Below are 16,792 nucleotides of genomic sequence, written 5' to 3'. Positions count from 1 at the left end.
AATAATAAGCTTCTCTAAGAAAAATCCATAAATATTTTGTAAAAAATTACAGAAAAGCTCTTTGATTGCATAATATATTAATTATCGTTATTTTGAGTTATGAAGTAGTGTTCTAAATTTTTTTTCAGCCCCTGTAAATTTCAGCTTTATAACTTATTCAGATGTAACCTAATGATTAGAGTAACCAATGTAATGAACTCTTTTTTATTTTTGTCTCTTGCTGACTAAACTTCTAAAAGTTCACGAAAGAAGTGATGCGTTTCCATCATGCTCATATATAGAAATCTCAATTTTTGACGAATTCTTTTGTATTCTTTCATATTTTGTATTCTTCCATATTTTTCATGCAATTCAGTATACTTTTGACTTTTTTAATTCTCCTTAATTGCTAAATATGGAAACAAACTTGATTTTTTTTTTATTTGAATAATTTCGTGCATGTAAATTTCAGTAACAAACAAATTCATTTTTATTTCTCCATATTCTTCGTGCAGTTCAGCATGCTTTCTGTCTTTTCAGTTCTCCTTCATTGTTAATTTTCATTTTTTCATTTAATTCTTCAATTTAATCATTCATTTTTCATTTTAATTCTTCATGCAGTTCAGCATGCTTTCTGTCTTTCTAATTCTCCTTCATTGTTAATTTTCATTTTTTCATTTAATTCTTCAATTTAATCATTCATTTTTCATTTTTATTCTTCATGCAGTTCAGCATGCTTTCTGTCTTTTTAATTCTCCTTCATTGTTAACTGTGGATGTGTCCATTGGATAAGCTTAAGTTTTTTTCGCCCCTTTGTGTACTAGTTTTGACTAAGCAATTGCTTAGTAATTTTTATATACATTTTATTATTTTATGTATTATAATTACATTTTACACAATTATACACTTATACAATATACAATTGTAATTACACTTGTATTGTCTAGTTACAATTACATACTTTATAATTTTTTTCCTTAGGCGGTGAACGATTAAGAAATATGGTAAGGTTCTATATTGCTAATAAGTTAAAATATATGAATTAAATCAAAAAATTATGAATTTATAGAAAATTAATGTAATATATAATATATAATATGATATATAATATATATATCTAAACGTTTTTTTTCTTCGCTGCAGCTTTACCTTGGAATAGTGTTGGCAACTGTTGTCATTGTGACTGGCATCTTTTCGTATTATCAAGAAAACAAATCCTCCCGTATTATGGACAGCTTCAAGAACTTGGTCCCCCAGGTACGTTTTATTTAAAAAGCAAAATTATAATTTTGAATGAGTTACATTGTAAATTTTTTTCGTGCGATAAAATTGAGCTGAAACTTCAAGTGAAGAATATGTAATCTTGTTTCCAGTGCTGTAGGACAGGACAATTTCAGTGGGAGAAAATATAGACATCCTTATTTATTTTTAATGTGGATTCGTGTGAAGACTTTCTCTTTCTCTGATTATCCTTTCTTTCTCTTCCTGCTTTGTTTTTCTTTCTTCCTAAATGCGTAGAAAACATATTAGCCAAAATTGCTTTTAAAGACTCGTTTTAAATAGTCTTTTAAAAATATAGGTTATTCCAGAGACGGTACAGTTCAGTGATGATTCTAAGAAGCCTCCAACCAACTACCCGTGTCCCAGACAAATATTTAAAAATTCGACCGGTTATCAAAATTGTCAGACAAGAATTTCTCAGGCTTGTAGTCAGTGTGGAGACGAATAGATTTTCTTGCTAAAGCTGGAGATTCATTTATACAATACAAAACAAGCCGTCTATATAGGCAAGGGTACTGTAGAAAGCTCTAGCCTTGGAATGTCTTCTGATTTTATGGCAAGTCTTCCCAAGCATATCCCAAAATATCAGAACTGCAATCTGTACTACATCAACTGGTTTACTCTCTTGGCCGTCGCTCAGCCATTGAAGGACGAATGATTCATGCACTACCAGCTGTGGACGCTAACAAACTGAAAAGATTTACCTTGGACGGGAACAAACCCCCGAAGCACAGCGGTCAAGTGTCACCCAGCTTGCGGATGGAAACAGTTCAGCTGCATAGCAGGAAAACGGTTAAACAGCAAGCAAGTCCTTTGTTCTATCATCCCAAACTGGATTCACGTTCAAAATCTATGAAATTCGTCTTTTCGTGCGGATGTCGGTTTATGAGCTTTGCCTTAGTCGCGAATATCAGACTAAGAGCTAGATAAGCTCTGCTAACTGGCTCGTGAATACTGCCCTTTAATAGTAGGTACAGAAAAAATCAAAAGAAAAAAGATGGCACCAGAGCTATCCATGCAAAAAAGAAATTTTTTCCTTTTCTAGGAGGTAATCTTTATGTTTCCTATATGGAGTTTTCGACATTGAAAATCCCAGTGGTGTAACTTTGGTTTCGATTCGACGCCATTCCCAATGGGCTTCAGGCTATTTTTCCAAATTCTTATAAATTTGTTTTCAAAATAACATTTTACTATGAAGACTAATCGAAATAATAGTTACCATTACTGAATAAGCCACAAAAGACAATATTTTTTCTCACTAGATAGTTTATTTTAAAACGTGTTTTTAATTTTATGGTTACTTTGAGCCATCTTTTGCTCTATACTCCTTTGCAGCTGTCGCTACAACCATGAAAAGCTACCGCAACCATTCCATCCGCGTAATAGCTCGCGAAGTCACTATCCGTGGTAAAGGGTTGGCACAGCCCAAATATATTTCACCCTTTTATTTGGTTAAAATAGTATATCCTACGGCAATTGACAATGAGATTTTACTAATACCGAGATTTATCTAACGCTAATTTGAGCCAATCGGATTTGCGTAGAATTTTCTGATGGGTGAAAAATTCTGATTGGCTCAAATTAGCACTAGTGAATTCTCGACGGTAGGGAAATCTCATTGCAAATGGGCTTCTAGCAGTTCGTGAAAGACAAAGAACGACACCTAGCTAGAAAAATGGCGATAGCCTATGTTCATCTGTGGTAGATACCAAGCATACAATCTATATCAAAGAAATATTTTTCGCTATATTTTATAAACTATGCATGTTTTAACTAGTTTTTGTTATATTTATGTATATCTAACCCCTTCTCTTGTTACCATAGTATGCCCTGGCCTTACGTGAAGGACAAAGAGTAACACTCAAAGCTGAAGAACTGACAATGGGTGACATCGTCGAAGTCAAATTCGGTGACCGAGTCCCAGCTGATCTTCGCGTTCTTGAAGCCAGAAGCTTCAAAGTGGATAACTCCTCCCTCACTGGTGAATCGGAACCACAAGCTCGTTCTCCAGAATTCACTAATGACAACCCATTGGAAACTAAAAATTTGGCTTTCTTCTCAACTAACGCTGTTGAAGGTATTTTCTTTAGTTTTTTGCTGCCCCATATGCATTAGGCAAAATATTTATAAGAATATAATTTCAGAAATGTCAATGACAATCCACTGGATACATGATTTCTTCACAACCACCTTTTTTCTTTATAAATTTGTTGAATTTGATATATTGATCAGGTGCATAGGAGGAAGCTATAAAAATGTGCTAATTTTCGTATGGCAAGTCGCCCTTTTTTTAAAATCAAACTTATCCCCCTTAATTAGAAGTCCTTTTTCACTCATCTGACGCTGTGCCTTTTAAGGAACTATTCGTCGTAGACACCGTAGTTGCCAACTCCGAAGGAGGACTGTGACTGAGGAGTGAGACACTAGCGACATTCCTCATAGGGGTGAGGTGCTAAGTCTCATAAGAAGCTCAAACGGGTTCTATGGTTCCGAAAATGTCGCTCTTTGTATATTCGTTTCCTCTCCTGAAACCCAAATTTTTTCTCAAATTTCTTGGTTTTTCTTATTCAAACTATGAGAAAAATTGTCTTTTATTGCTGTTCCCTCCCCCCTTGCCACTTAGAATAAAAGAGAAAATCAAAAATTTCTAGCTTAAACACTTTAAAAGGTGAAAATCAGTTTACAGATCGTTTCATTTCAATACTTATAATGACGATCGCTCATAATGCTTTAGTTATTTAGTTTATTTAACTATCTGGTAGAAATTGTGTAGAAAGCTGAAGATTAAGATCAGTTCAATCAGTCCATTCAGGTTAGTTTATTTAATTGTGAAAAAAATGGGTAAAAAAAATGAAAGGTAAACAACAATAAAGTTCAAATTATGGAATAAATTTATTATTTAATTACGAAAAAAATTTACCCATTAAAAAAAAAAGAGTAAAAACTGAAATGTAAAAAGAAAATATTCTCAAATTATGGAATAAATTAATTATTTAATAACAATTAGATTGATCTATTAAAAATGAATGATAAAACGAAGACGTGGCTTAAATGAATCTTTTTTCCCTATCAACTTCTTTTTTATGAAATCGTTGAAAGTAGTTGAAAATTTAAGAATGTTTGTATCGAAATGCACATGATAAGAAATGAAAAAAATCTTAACAAAACATTAAGAAATTATGTAGACAAATGGTGACCAATGGAAAAGTTAATTAATTCCTAAAACCACGCTGGCTTCATACTAAAACAAAGCTAGATTTAAAAAAAGAACTAAAAGCCTATTATAATTTGGGATTTTTGAGCCTCATTTTGTTTTTATTTTGTTATTAGGAATTTTATCTGTATATTTTTCACTGTTCACCTATTTTTGCGCTCTGAGGACAGGCGGCAGAGGTCTCAACCGAGTTATCTGCATATTTATCCTTCCTTTTCTTCTCCTTTCTATCCTTTCCTTTTCTTCTCTGGCAGAAAATATCCTCTTTTTTGTCTCATTTTGAACGAAAGGAAACAAAAAGTGATAAAGGGTACACGTTTTGTGCTGCTAGCGACGAGTTATCAGTAGTTTACTTAATAAACTTTAGTATATTTAGTAAATTAAATTAAATATTTATTTTTATAACTAGTTTTTTCATTTTTATACAAAAAATTATGATAAAATTTAATGAAAAAACATATTAAATAGATTTAATAAATTTAGAAGCAATTTTTTTTAATAGCCAGTCGATCACTGGTGACTGTCTAGAATCGATTTACCTGAAATGGCATTTAAGCCACTACTGGCGATCGAAAACGCTACTGATCTATACTGCACTATTTGATTATTTAATTTTTTCCAGGTACAATGAGAGGTATTGTGATTGGTATTGGTGACAACACTGTTATGGGTCGTATTGCTGGTCTCGCTTCTGGACTGGACACTGGAGAGACGCCTATTGCCAAAGAAATCGCCCACTTTATTCACATTATTACGGGGGTCGCTGTGTTTCTTGGTGTTACTTTCTTCATTATTGCTTTTGTCCTTGGATATCACTGGCTGGATGCTGTAGTCTTTCTAATTGGTATTATCGTCGCTAATGTTCCTGAAGGTCTTCTAGCCACTGTCACTGTAAGTGATCTTCGCCTTTTCTCGTCCTATGAACTAATTAGTGTCTCAGATGCCAATTTTACCAAGTTCTCTTTTTACATTTTTTTTTTTTCAGTTTTTTGTGCCAAAGTACTTGATTTGCGAGAAACAGCATTTTGCCTCTTAAACAGCATTTGCGAGAAACAGCATTTTATGCTCTTAAAACGAGGACAAAACTTGTTGTTTGTTTGACCCAACAAAAAGTTTCAACTGTAATCTGAAAGAAACCTAAACTCACATTTGCCCAAATGATGACATTTTTTCTGCCGGATGATTTGAAATTCGGTTCTTGGAACCAACTTCGAATCCTGTGGTTCAAACCCGAGAACAAGACGCAAAGCTCACTAATGAGAAAAGGCTGTGGCATAACTTCAATAAAGTCTACGGGAGGGATAAGGGGGGGGGGCAAAATATCTTTTTGGAAGTGTAATGGGGGCAAAGCAAGTTTGTCATTATTTTTAATGTAAATACCAAAAAGGGAGTTTTTGAATGAAGATAGCCCCCAAAAAGTTTTTCTTTTCCAAATCTGGGAAGGAAGGAAAAATGAGGGGGAAAATTGTCCCCCCCCCCTGTCCCATAATTGACGCCACTAGAGGAAATGCAAATATTGTTCATTGATTTAAATTAATTACATGTATTATTGGGCAAAGATATGTAGCATGAGATATAAGAAACATAATGGTATATATATATATATATATATATATATATATATATATATATATATATATATATATATATATATATATATATATAATTTTTTCAGTTCAATTTTCTTTATGTCAACATTTGATGTTTTTTCTCGTTTATTTTGGCTGATACAGAATGACATTCAGTTGTTTGCTTACATTATCTTTTCTATTCTGTATCAAATTTCCCCATTAATAATTTATGAACAGACAAGTCTTGCAATTTGTTTATTTACTCTTTGGCGTCGAATTTACGCAAGCAAAGGTGTTCATATCACTTTTCGTGCCGATTGCATTTTTCGTCTCATTTTATATCGGGTGCCAAGATATTAAATTTTTGTGATGCAAAATTTATGAAAAGAGGTGATTTTTTCTTGCTTCTAATGCTTTTTTGAACAAAAGTTGCCTTTCCCTGTTAAAGTACCAAGGAAATCTCTCGCCCCCTGACCTATCTTAGGTTGTTCATTCCTGAAAACCGCAATTTTTTTAGTTTTTTTTTTCTTTTGGCTGTTTCAAAATTAGGAAGTTTTTAAGAAAGTACTGCATTTTCGTCAGTGTCGCCACGTTTAGCCGTAAAAATAAATATACCAAGGTAATTAGTCAAATTACAGTGATTTTCGTTCATAAACTTACCTTCATAAACTTACCTTCGTTCATAAACTGTACCTTCTTAAGCTGTGTCGTGCCTTTAGCTTTCTTTTGCTGATTTTCAGCCTTGCTTCTTTGTTTTTCAAATTTGGCGGGGTACTACCAAAACCCCGCGTTAAAACCCTGCGGTTAAAAACTTAGCTGCAAATAAAGGATTTTTTTTTATTTAAACCCAATTCAGGATGTTTCCTGATTTATGCAAGTTAATTACTTAACCATTTAAAATAATCAGATTTCATTTGCCCTGTTCTTAGTACTTTTAATTAAAGTGACTTGCATATAATAAATAAACGATAAAAATTTAAGTAAGATAAACTGAAGTATTTGCTGTTTAGTTTTAAACACATGCTTTATTGAAAAAAAAGGCTGGAAAATATGAATTATAGTGCCTTAAATATTTTCATCTGTTATTTCTCGTCTGGACATTATTTTGCTATTTTAACACCTAATTTTTTTCCTGAAAGAGAGTTAGGTTTCCTGTAAAAAGAGGTTTTAAAATATTCAAAACTTGTAAAAATATATATTGGTTTAAATAAAATATTGCCATGAAACATAAAATTATGGGATTTCGATATCCTATTTTTTATAAAATAGTTGAAAATGTTCGCTATATGCAAAAAAAAAGAAAACAGTTGGCAAAAAAGTGAATTTTACTATATCAAAATAGTCTCAGGTGTTATTTCTTGTGTTGAAAGTTTATTTTGTTTTGCTTTAGTACTTGATTAATTTTTTGAAAAAAAGTTGTATAGCAAAACGAGGAGAAGATATTGAAAATTCCATTATATCAATAGCATTTTGAAATATCTTCGTCAGGAAGGAATAAATTATAGTTCTTGATAAAAAAAAAATATATTGTCTTCTGTTTTAAGATTACTTAGAAAAAGTTTACTGTACGCTTAACTTTAATCCTATCTTTTCTATGTTTGAGAGGATATTAAACTATTTACCTTACTCTTTTCAAAAGACATAGTTTTATTATTCTGAAATAGGGGAATATTTTAATGGTTTTATGATGGAGGATAAATATTTGTTCTATTAGGCATGTTCTCTATTATAATATTAAAATAGCTTAATTTTGATTCAAAAAAAATTCTAAAGATATTCTTTTTTAAACTAGTACTGTTTCTTTTTATTTAAAAAAAAGAAAGGTTAACTGTATCAAAACACATCGCCACCATCTGCATCAATCAGCAGACATACTAGGCATAACAACAAATTAGACAACAATTGTACGAACAGATTCGCAAACTCGTTTGTACCATATTTCCTAAGTTAACAAGTGAATTGAAAGTTTTTCCATATTTCGCAAGTGTAGCTAATAAGTGACCATTTTGTGATTGTAAAAATAGCGTAATTTAGCGTAATTCATTGCGTTCATCCCCATTACATAGCAATTTGGTCAAATTTATTTCAGGTGCTCTTTAAAGTCACTTGCTTAATCTCTGTCGATTGGTACAAACCGAGAAAATCTGGCAAGGTTTGTTAAAAAATGTGAAAAAAAGACATAAAGGAAGAACTTATAATAAGAAAATTTGAGAAAAAGTTGAAATATAACAGCTGCTGAACACATTACGCAAAATTCCTTACAAGTTGTCTAACTTTATAAGAATCTTATTTTGTGACAGTTTTGTCACTGAAAAGTGGGTGCCTTTTCAAGGAATATCCACTAGGATGAAATAGACGTTAAAAAAAATAACAGAAAGAATAAATGGGCAGTGTTTGGGCTGAGAAGGAATATGTAAGATAGAGGAGTGGCCAAAGACTCTGTTTTCTTCCGACACTTAACCGAAGATTCTCTGCGTGGTCCGGGCTCAGAATACAGAGCTGTTCCGAACGCGGAGCACAGCAGACTCTTCAGTCTGTCCACGAAACAATGTTGTAGTGGACAAAGAAGGAAACACTATGGATAGAGAAGTGAAAAAATACAAACAAAAAACCAAATCAAAATGTCTCTTGGAAAAAAAGGACCAGGCCACGCAGAAAATCCCCTTCTACTTAAGGGTACTTATCGGTCATTGCGGACTCTGTTCTCCTCCGACACTTAACCGATGGGTCTGTGTGGTCCGGATTCGGAACATATAGTGAATGAAATTTATCTTACTCTAGCCACCTTTCTTGTTTTTTATAATTTAGTTTCATGAAAGCATATGTAAATTTTTATGCATTTTTACATTCATGGCCAATCTTATGATAGTTTTTTCTGAAAAGTCAGTATTTTCTACACGTGAGGTGTTAATACAAGGGTCGAGACATGTCAACCAGAGCCAAAACCTTATTCGCATTTTTTTTAGGTATGTTTGACCCTGACAGCCAAACGTATGGCTTCCAAAAACTGTCTCGTCAAAAATCTCGAAGCCGTCGAAACCCTTGGCTCCACCTCAACAATTTGCTCAGATAAGACTGGCACCCTGACTCAAAACCGTATGACAGTCGCTCACATGTGGTTCGATGGAACGATCACCGAAGCTGATACTACAGAAGATCAGTCAGGGGCTCAGTTTGATAAATCATCTGCTGGATGGAAAGCTCTTGTTAAAATTGCCGCCCTTTGTAGTCGTGCTGAATTCAAGCCTAATCAAAGCACCACCCCAATTTTGAAAAGGTATGACCCCAGCTTTTTAGGCGTATATTGAACACAAGAGTATATCCTAGATTTTTTTGCGAGGGGGAGGAAGGGCTACAAAAAAATCTACAAAACCCATCGAAAATTTCTTTGTATGCGTTTTCGCCCCCCCCCCCTGGATATGGGATTGATTGAACATGTTGCAAAATCCGTGCAATAATGGGATAAATGGCTAAAAGTTGATTAAGACGGATATTACTCATTGCATGTGTCAAATTTTCCCTCTGACTCAATTGGCGAAGTCTGTCCTTATAAATTCTTTCAATTAAGTAAGTCCAGAAGGGAATAAGCTCTTTATTTTTAAGTACTTTTAAGCACTTAAAGTGAGATTTTCATTTTTTAAAAATACTTATGTATTTTTCAAAAATTTTTTAATGTCATATATTTTTAAATTACATTCATATCTTTTTTGTTTATTCATATCTTTTATTTGTATTATTTTTTAATATTTTATAAATAATTAGTATGTTAAATTATTTAAAAAAATAAAATATCTTGCATCAATTCAGTATTGTCTCTTTCTGTCCATTCAACTTTTTTTATTATTGTTTCTGGGGGAAGCAATGCGAATATTTTGGCCCGATTGTGATGATCATTGTAACCCCAAGAATATTTAAAAAATGTTTTTCACACCCATGTAATATTTTTGGTACATGTCCCCCTTTTGCACAGATTTGACGATATTTATTTACTACAAATTGATGTAGATAGTTTTTAACACTGTGAAAAGCACTTCTATTTTCAACGTGTGGTTATAAAAATACAAATTGCTTTAAAATTTTTTTGGGTATTTTTGGGTGATCTTTTATGTTTCAAATTTATTGTCAGGTGCGAATAGAAGGGAAAGAGGTCTTTGGACCCATGCCCTCCCCTTAAACGTAAATGTTCGTCAATATGTCCTGAAAATTCTAGTTTTGCGTAATTTTCTTTTTTTGCATTTTTTTTTATTTCTTTAATGTGTTATACTCTTTAAGAAAAGAAACTGATCAAGAAAGTTTTCAAGAAAACGACATTCACAACAAACAATAGTGTTTTGAAATCTGCCCTTGTGTGGGCCCATGGCGGAATTGGCTTTAATTGACACGCCTTTAATGGAAACAAGTTTTCCAGGCTTAATATACCCCGTATCAAAATTTTTTACATCTTTAGCAGTGCAATTTTCGGTTTGAGATGTAAATCTTTCTTTATGTTAGGGAAGTAACTGGTGATGCCTCTGAAGCTGCTATTTTGAAATGCGTGGAACTAACCACTGGCGAAACTGAAGCTATTCGAAAGAGGAACAAGAAGATCTGTGAAATCCCATTCAACTCTGCCAACAAATTTCAGGTAGGAACCTAATAATGAAAGAAAAATAGGTAAAAGCAAGTATATAAAGAAGGGAGAGAGGGGTGGGGGGGGTGGTATGAGAGAAAGTGAGAGGGACACTTCTCCTGAGAGTGGTTGAATATGTCTATCCCTTTTTATGCCCATCTTGCTTATCTCATTGTTTATTCAGTTCTTGATAGTTTTCATATATATTTTGGACTCTATTGAGGGATCAAGGGAGTGAAGGGAGGGGTATCAAGGCAGGTTTTAAGTTCCGGTAGGTTTACGGGTGTTTGAATTGAACTGCGTAAAATTTGTTTATTATTTTAATTGTCAGACTTATATTGTTAGAAAATAAGTATGACAGTGGCATCAATTCAGGGGGTCATAGTCACCTAGATTCCTCCACCCCCGAGACTTTGAAAACACCTTTTTGGTGGTATTTTACTGAAATATGCCCTTTTTTGGTGTTTTTGTTGAACAAATTGAAAAAAAGACAAATTCACCCCTTCTAGATTTTGAGAAACATATTTTACCCCCACCCCTAAATTTTGGTGAATTAACGTAAATGAAGTTGGACGACATGGGTGGGGTCAATTGGGCTTGTATTTATATTTTTTGCTCCCCAACATTTTTAGTGATCAAGTTGTATTGATAGTCGATGTTCTTGGTGTAAAAAAAAGAAGCCAAAAGTCTTTTGATAAAAAAAAAGTATGGATTGGCCTGACCAGCTGATCCGAGGATCTTTAATATCTCTATGCTCAAAGCAACTAACCTTGTGTCCCTTAAGTCCATAGAACTTATTTCCTATTGTTACAATCTTAAACGTAATTTGTGACCGCTTGGAATTTAATGTGAGTGTTTTTTTTTTATGTTTTCAAGACATTTTGTGTTTCATCCAGCATGTTTTTCAATGATTATTTTCACATGTCTATATTAATTTCAATTGTAAAAAAAAACGAAAAAAAATTAAATAAATATGATCTACTATTATTATGTCTGTTGCTATGAGCGATGAGTTACTACTGTTGCGACAAAAAGTATTTCTGATACATGGTCCGTACAGAAGTAAACGACCCTTCATTATTTTTGGAATCTCACTACCAGTCTTCACATTGTGTTAAGCACTTTTGGATTTATTAGTCACTTTCGTTCATTTCTATAGATACAATGGTTTTTAATATATAACCATTATATAATCTATATTATAATTCTTAGTTTCTTAGATAAAATTGATTTGATGGGTGGCAACATCAAAGATGTTTACGGTTAAATTTCTCGAAATTTATGACATTTAATATATTTATGACAGCTTATTTCTGTCTAAAAAGCGATGTTATGGAGCCAAATGTTCCATTCCCTCTAACAAACAGTATCAAGATCCTTGGAGTTACTTTGTCCAATGACTTCAGCTTTGCCGAACATATCGAAAACGTGGTTAAAAGTGCAAACGCTAGTCTACAGACTTTAAACAGTATGCTTAGGTTCAGTGCGAACACCGAGAGTATTAAGTATGCATACATAATGTACGTCCGCCCCATTCTTGAATATGCGTGCCCTCAGCACTTAGAACAGTGTATCTTTGTCAGGAGCTTGAATCGGTTTAGAAGCGAGCGGTATCGATCATCTTGGGCCGCCGTGACATCCCCTACAAAAAGGTTCCGGAAGTGCTAGGACTGCCGTCACTCCAAAACCGGTACGAAACTCTGATAATGAGTTTCGGAAAGTACTTGCCTTCTAAATCTCAGCACCGTGACATTCTACCTGATCAACCTCTACCATCAAGAATGAGAAAGCAAGATAAGTTAGTTCCCGTTAAAGCAAGAACAAACCGATGTGGTAATTCTTTCGTCCCGGTTTTCATCGATTTGTACATTAAGAGTTAATGTTTATAGTTTGATTTATATTTACAAGTGTAGTTTGATTTTCAATATGTTGTAAAGAAATGAATATCAGCGATAGCGGTCAGTTTTGCTATAAACCTGTCTACTACTACTACTACTACTACTGCATTTATTTACCTCCCCTCTCTTAATTTCTTGGTATAACTGCTGGATGTCTCTATTTGAATTTATTTTATATTCTGCAAGCATGAAGAATATGTCAGTAATAACGTTTGCTTAGTACCTTTATCAGTGAGCTAATATGGTTATTAGTTAATGACATAGAAAAAGCCCTTGGCTTTTTCTTAACTGGAACCTAGTAAAGAAAGAACCAAATGGGATCAGGTGGCGGAGTCACTTAATATGACATCTTACCAGAAAAAGAACTTTCAGAAGATACGTGTGTTGTATCATCTTGCATATGAAGATGTAGTATTTGTCGAAAATCATATTTATTTTAATATTATCTTTTGTTACTTACAAAAGCCTTGTAGATATAAAAGTTAGCTTTCAAATGAGCCCTAAAAGATCTCTGAAGAAAACATCAAAACATCATGAAGAAAAGACATCATGAAGAAAAACATGATGAATAAAACATCATGAAGAAAAGATCTCTTTATGATGTTTCAGTGTCCCAATAGCGGTGACGAAAACAAACATCTAAATTTTTGGTTACTATGGGCTAAAGTTCGCTTCTTGCTAGGTTGATCTGACACCATAGCCTTGAGTATACTATAATTTATTTATAATTCGTAATTAATTAATAGTAATTCACAATTAAATAAAATTATTATTCAATATAATAAACTATTGATTCATCTTTTTTTATTCCATTTATTTGGACCTTTGCTTTTGATACATCTTGGCAGTTGCATTTCTAGGCCTGGGTAGAGCAGGGGCGGCTGTCCTCTCCCTAGGTTTCCTGACATCTTCGATTCAATTCTTTTTATTTTATATTTTCAAACTTCTATGGTATACCTTCCCCCCTCCTAGATTTTGAGGTCTAAAACCGCACTGCATCTCGGTCATATGGTATAACAAATTAATAACTTTTTTAAAATTGATAACTTGCTGCATTTATTTTTTATTTTTGTGTTCTTCCTTAATAATCATTCGCTCGTATGTATTAATTCTTTTCCTGGTTGCTTATATTTTATACACGAGGAAAATGCATTAAAGAAAACGTTTTATTAATCTTAAAAGTCTCGTGTAATTATTGACTAGCAAAAAAACTTTGTAAATTTGCTTCTTCAAAGTCAAAATTAGTATACTTGTTTATTTTTTTTGCTGAGCACGCTCTTAAAAAAGGAAATGATAATCCAACAAAAATGTATGAAGCCCCCTGCGTTCTTTCATCCAACTTTTGGCGTTGTAAAATGTAACTCATTAGTTATACTCTCTTATTTTCACGGCTCAACTTGGCAACACTGATGCTTGGATAACTTCTTATTCAATTGTTTGGTATCAATCCATGAAAATGAAAATCAACTTCTCATTCAAAATTAACGACCTTATGTTTGGAGTAGTCTTTCCTAAAGAATCAGGACACAAAGTAGACCTTAAATGTAAAGAGGGATGGTTGAGGAAGGGGCAGCCCCTCTCATACGCAGAATTTGTTCGTTTTAAGTTTTAACGTTGCTCCTTACTTTCAGTTGAATTTTTTTTTTCTGACTGTTTTTCATATCATACCAGGATTTGACCTTCTTGTTTGAAGTTTGAACAAAATTCATATTATGTAACATAACACCTTTTGGGTGTCCGAAGCTGAATGCCAACTTATCAACAAATTGGTGCGCAGCAAACAAAATCTTCTTCAAACAAGACGGTATGAGATGAAGACATGAAAATATGGTAATGCGCTAAAATTTCCTTAATTTTGAACTAACCAAAACGAAAGTTGTTTAAGAGTGGTTCAGCGTAAAATAGATTTTTGCTTTGATGCTCTTGGCACTTCAATAGTTCGAGATCTTCGATTTGCCTCGAGTTTAAGATTTTACAAGTATGATGCCGAATCACCAAAACGACATCACCCAGCTTATAAGGTCAAAATATTGCCTCTATAGCTTCTTATTAAATTGATAGGTATCAATTCATGAAAATGAAGATAAAAGTGACGGTCGATATTTGTTAGTGATGAAGGGAGCCCCAGAGAGGATATTAGAGCGCTGTTCAACAATTTTCATGAATGGAAAAGAGATTGACATGACAGAGGAATTGAAAGAGGCCTTCAACAACGCTTACATGGAGCTAGGAGGTCTTGGTGAACGAGTACTTGGTAAGGGAGCTTTCTTAAACACTTTCATTTTAACTTGGTCTTTTTTACAAGATCGCTCAGTTATCAAATGTTCGGAGAATAATATTCTCTTTGACAGCTATGGCTCCTAGTCCCAAAGAAAAAACTGAAAAGGGAAAAGAAGTGGGCCACCCCCCTCCAGAAGAAGTAGAAAGATTGATGACGTTTTTATTATTGAATTCCTCGTAAGTATAAATGTATGTGAGAGCTTTTTAGATTCCAAAGGCAAGCACTGTCGAAAATCATCATATGGCAGAGGTACCATGTGAACTTATTTTTATTTCCTTCATTTTTAACGGGATGCCATAGACTTTTTCCCAAAGAGCTTCTTCTTATTCAAAAAGAAATATCGGGTTTTTTTTTTTTTTTTAGAAATACAGATCGTAAGTCAGATGTTGGATATATGTTTAAACAACCTTTTATGTTAATTTTGGACATTTTACTTAGGGAGCAAAATCCCTCCCTCCTTTAAGCATAAAGAGTACAAGTCCCTCCTTTTTTATTCAGTATTTATTCTTTCGCATCGTTTATTTACCACGAACAAATTAATAAACTCAATCAAATGTTCATTTGAAACAAAATCTCGTCTATGTTGATCGTGTGTTTTTTGTTTTGTTTATTATTAACAATAATAAATACAAAGTAAGTAATTCGATTATGGGCGGCAACAACTATTAAGTTAATGTAAAAAAAGTAAGTAAAGTAAGTAAGACGGCACTAGACCCTTAAGGTCCAAACCGGCGGTGCTGATCTCTGTTTCATGGCCCTTCAGCCAGGAAGTGCAATAGGGGGTTGGAGGCCAACCATCCTGTGCTTTCACACACCCTTCCTGCTTACCCTCCCCAGATTTCTCCAGGTACCCATTTGAGTTTGGTCGACTCTGGCTGAGCTTACAGAGTCACGCCACTAACCCCCGTCCCAAACTAAATAACTGGTCACAACTGGGATTGAACCCGTGCCCCTTGGACACTAGAATTCCCACGCTAGTGCGCCAACCATTCAGCCAGACTATTAAGTTAATGAATTGTTGTTGAATTAAATTTACAGTCATTAGTTTAATATCGTTAAATTAAGTTAACAAGGATCATCTTTGTAAACGGGATAATAGGCCAAAATCTTAAATAAAGGTTTTCTGACTAAATCAAGATTTTATTATCTCGACGATTTATAAAATAACTCGTAAATTAAATTGAATTTAAAAAAAAACTTTTTGTTGGCTGTTTTCAGGAATAACAGAACCAATTTTCCAAAATAATATCTAGGTTTAAGTAAGCTCATTTATTCAACCAACCTTTGAAAACAGGCTATTTATGTTGGCAACCTGAGAGCGAAATTATCCTGCTTTCAAAGTCGTATTCAGGATTTTTGTCCGGGGGAGGGGGTACAAAAAACTTGCGAAACACCACAAATTCGCTTTTTATCCATTTTTTTACTTTTCTATGACTAGGATTTTTTTTGGGGGGGTAGAGGGGCGTTTAAACACAGTAATCCTCCTCCCTTCCCCCTTTATAGCCTTTCCTACTTTTATAAAATTTTATTAACTGGATTATTATAGGGCGTACAAAAACGAAGCTTCTAAATATCTTATTGTGTTTCTCCAAAGCCTAAAAAGAAAATCTGGTTTCAATTTACAGGAAGTGCTAAAAAACGGTAATTGAACTAGTGCAGTAAGTAAGGGGATCTAGGAAACTGAAAGTATTAGTAAAAGTCAACCGATTACTGGTTACGTGGGTCAGGTTATTGTTGTTATTTTATCACCTACTTTACGTTGGGCCCTTTCAGAAGCCAAATTGATTAAGGTGGAACATATGAACGTAGCTAGATTCCTTTATTTGCATCAATTCAGAAAATACAAAAAAAGTTGAATAAACATAGCTACTGCTAGAAGTTAAAATGACCTGTGCACAGATATTAAGAGATGACCAACAATGGCCTACTGAATATCCTAATGAGGCAGATGTGCTACAA

The 16,792-nt window shown here is 33.6% G+C and overlaps 1 protein-coding gene across 9 annotated transcripts in view; it reads left to right on the top strand.

Moving 5' to 3' along the window:
* LOC136030402 (sodium/potassium-transporting ATPase subunit alpha-B) overlaps nt 1–16,792 on the top strand; it is a 115,477-nt gene that overhangs the window by 82,413 nt on the left and 16,272 nt on the right. For all 9 annotated transcript variants that reach the window (XM_065709355.1, XM_065709348.1, XM_065709350.1 and 6 more), the window contains 6 exons: nt 1,123–1,236; nt 3,085–3,337; nt 5,097–5,365; nt 9,012–9,322; nt 10,537–10,669; nt 14,614–14,806. In XM_065709355.1, the coding sequence (XP_065565427.1) occupies nt 1,123–1,236; nt 3,085–3,337; nt 5,097–5,365; nt 9,012–9,322; nt 10,537–10,669; nt 14,614–14,806 (1,273 nt within the window). The remainder of the gene's footprint in view (nt 1–1,122; nt 1,237–3,084; nt 3,338–5,096; nt 5,366–9,011; nt 9,323–10,536; nt 10,670–14,613; nt 14,807–16,792) is intronic.

This window comes from Artemia franciscana, chromosome 8 (assembly GCF_032884065.1).
Source record: "Artemia franciscana chromosome 8, ASM3288406v1, whole genome shotgun sequence".
Lineage (NCBI taxonomy): Eukaryota > Metazoa > Arthropoda > Branchiopoda > Anostraca > Artemiidae > Artemia > Artemia franciscana.
The sequence above is the reverse complement of the archived record's forward strand: the minus strand, read 5'-3'. Positions and strand labels throughout refer to the sequence as shown.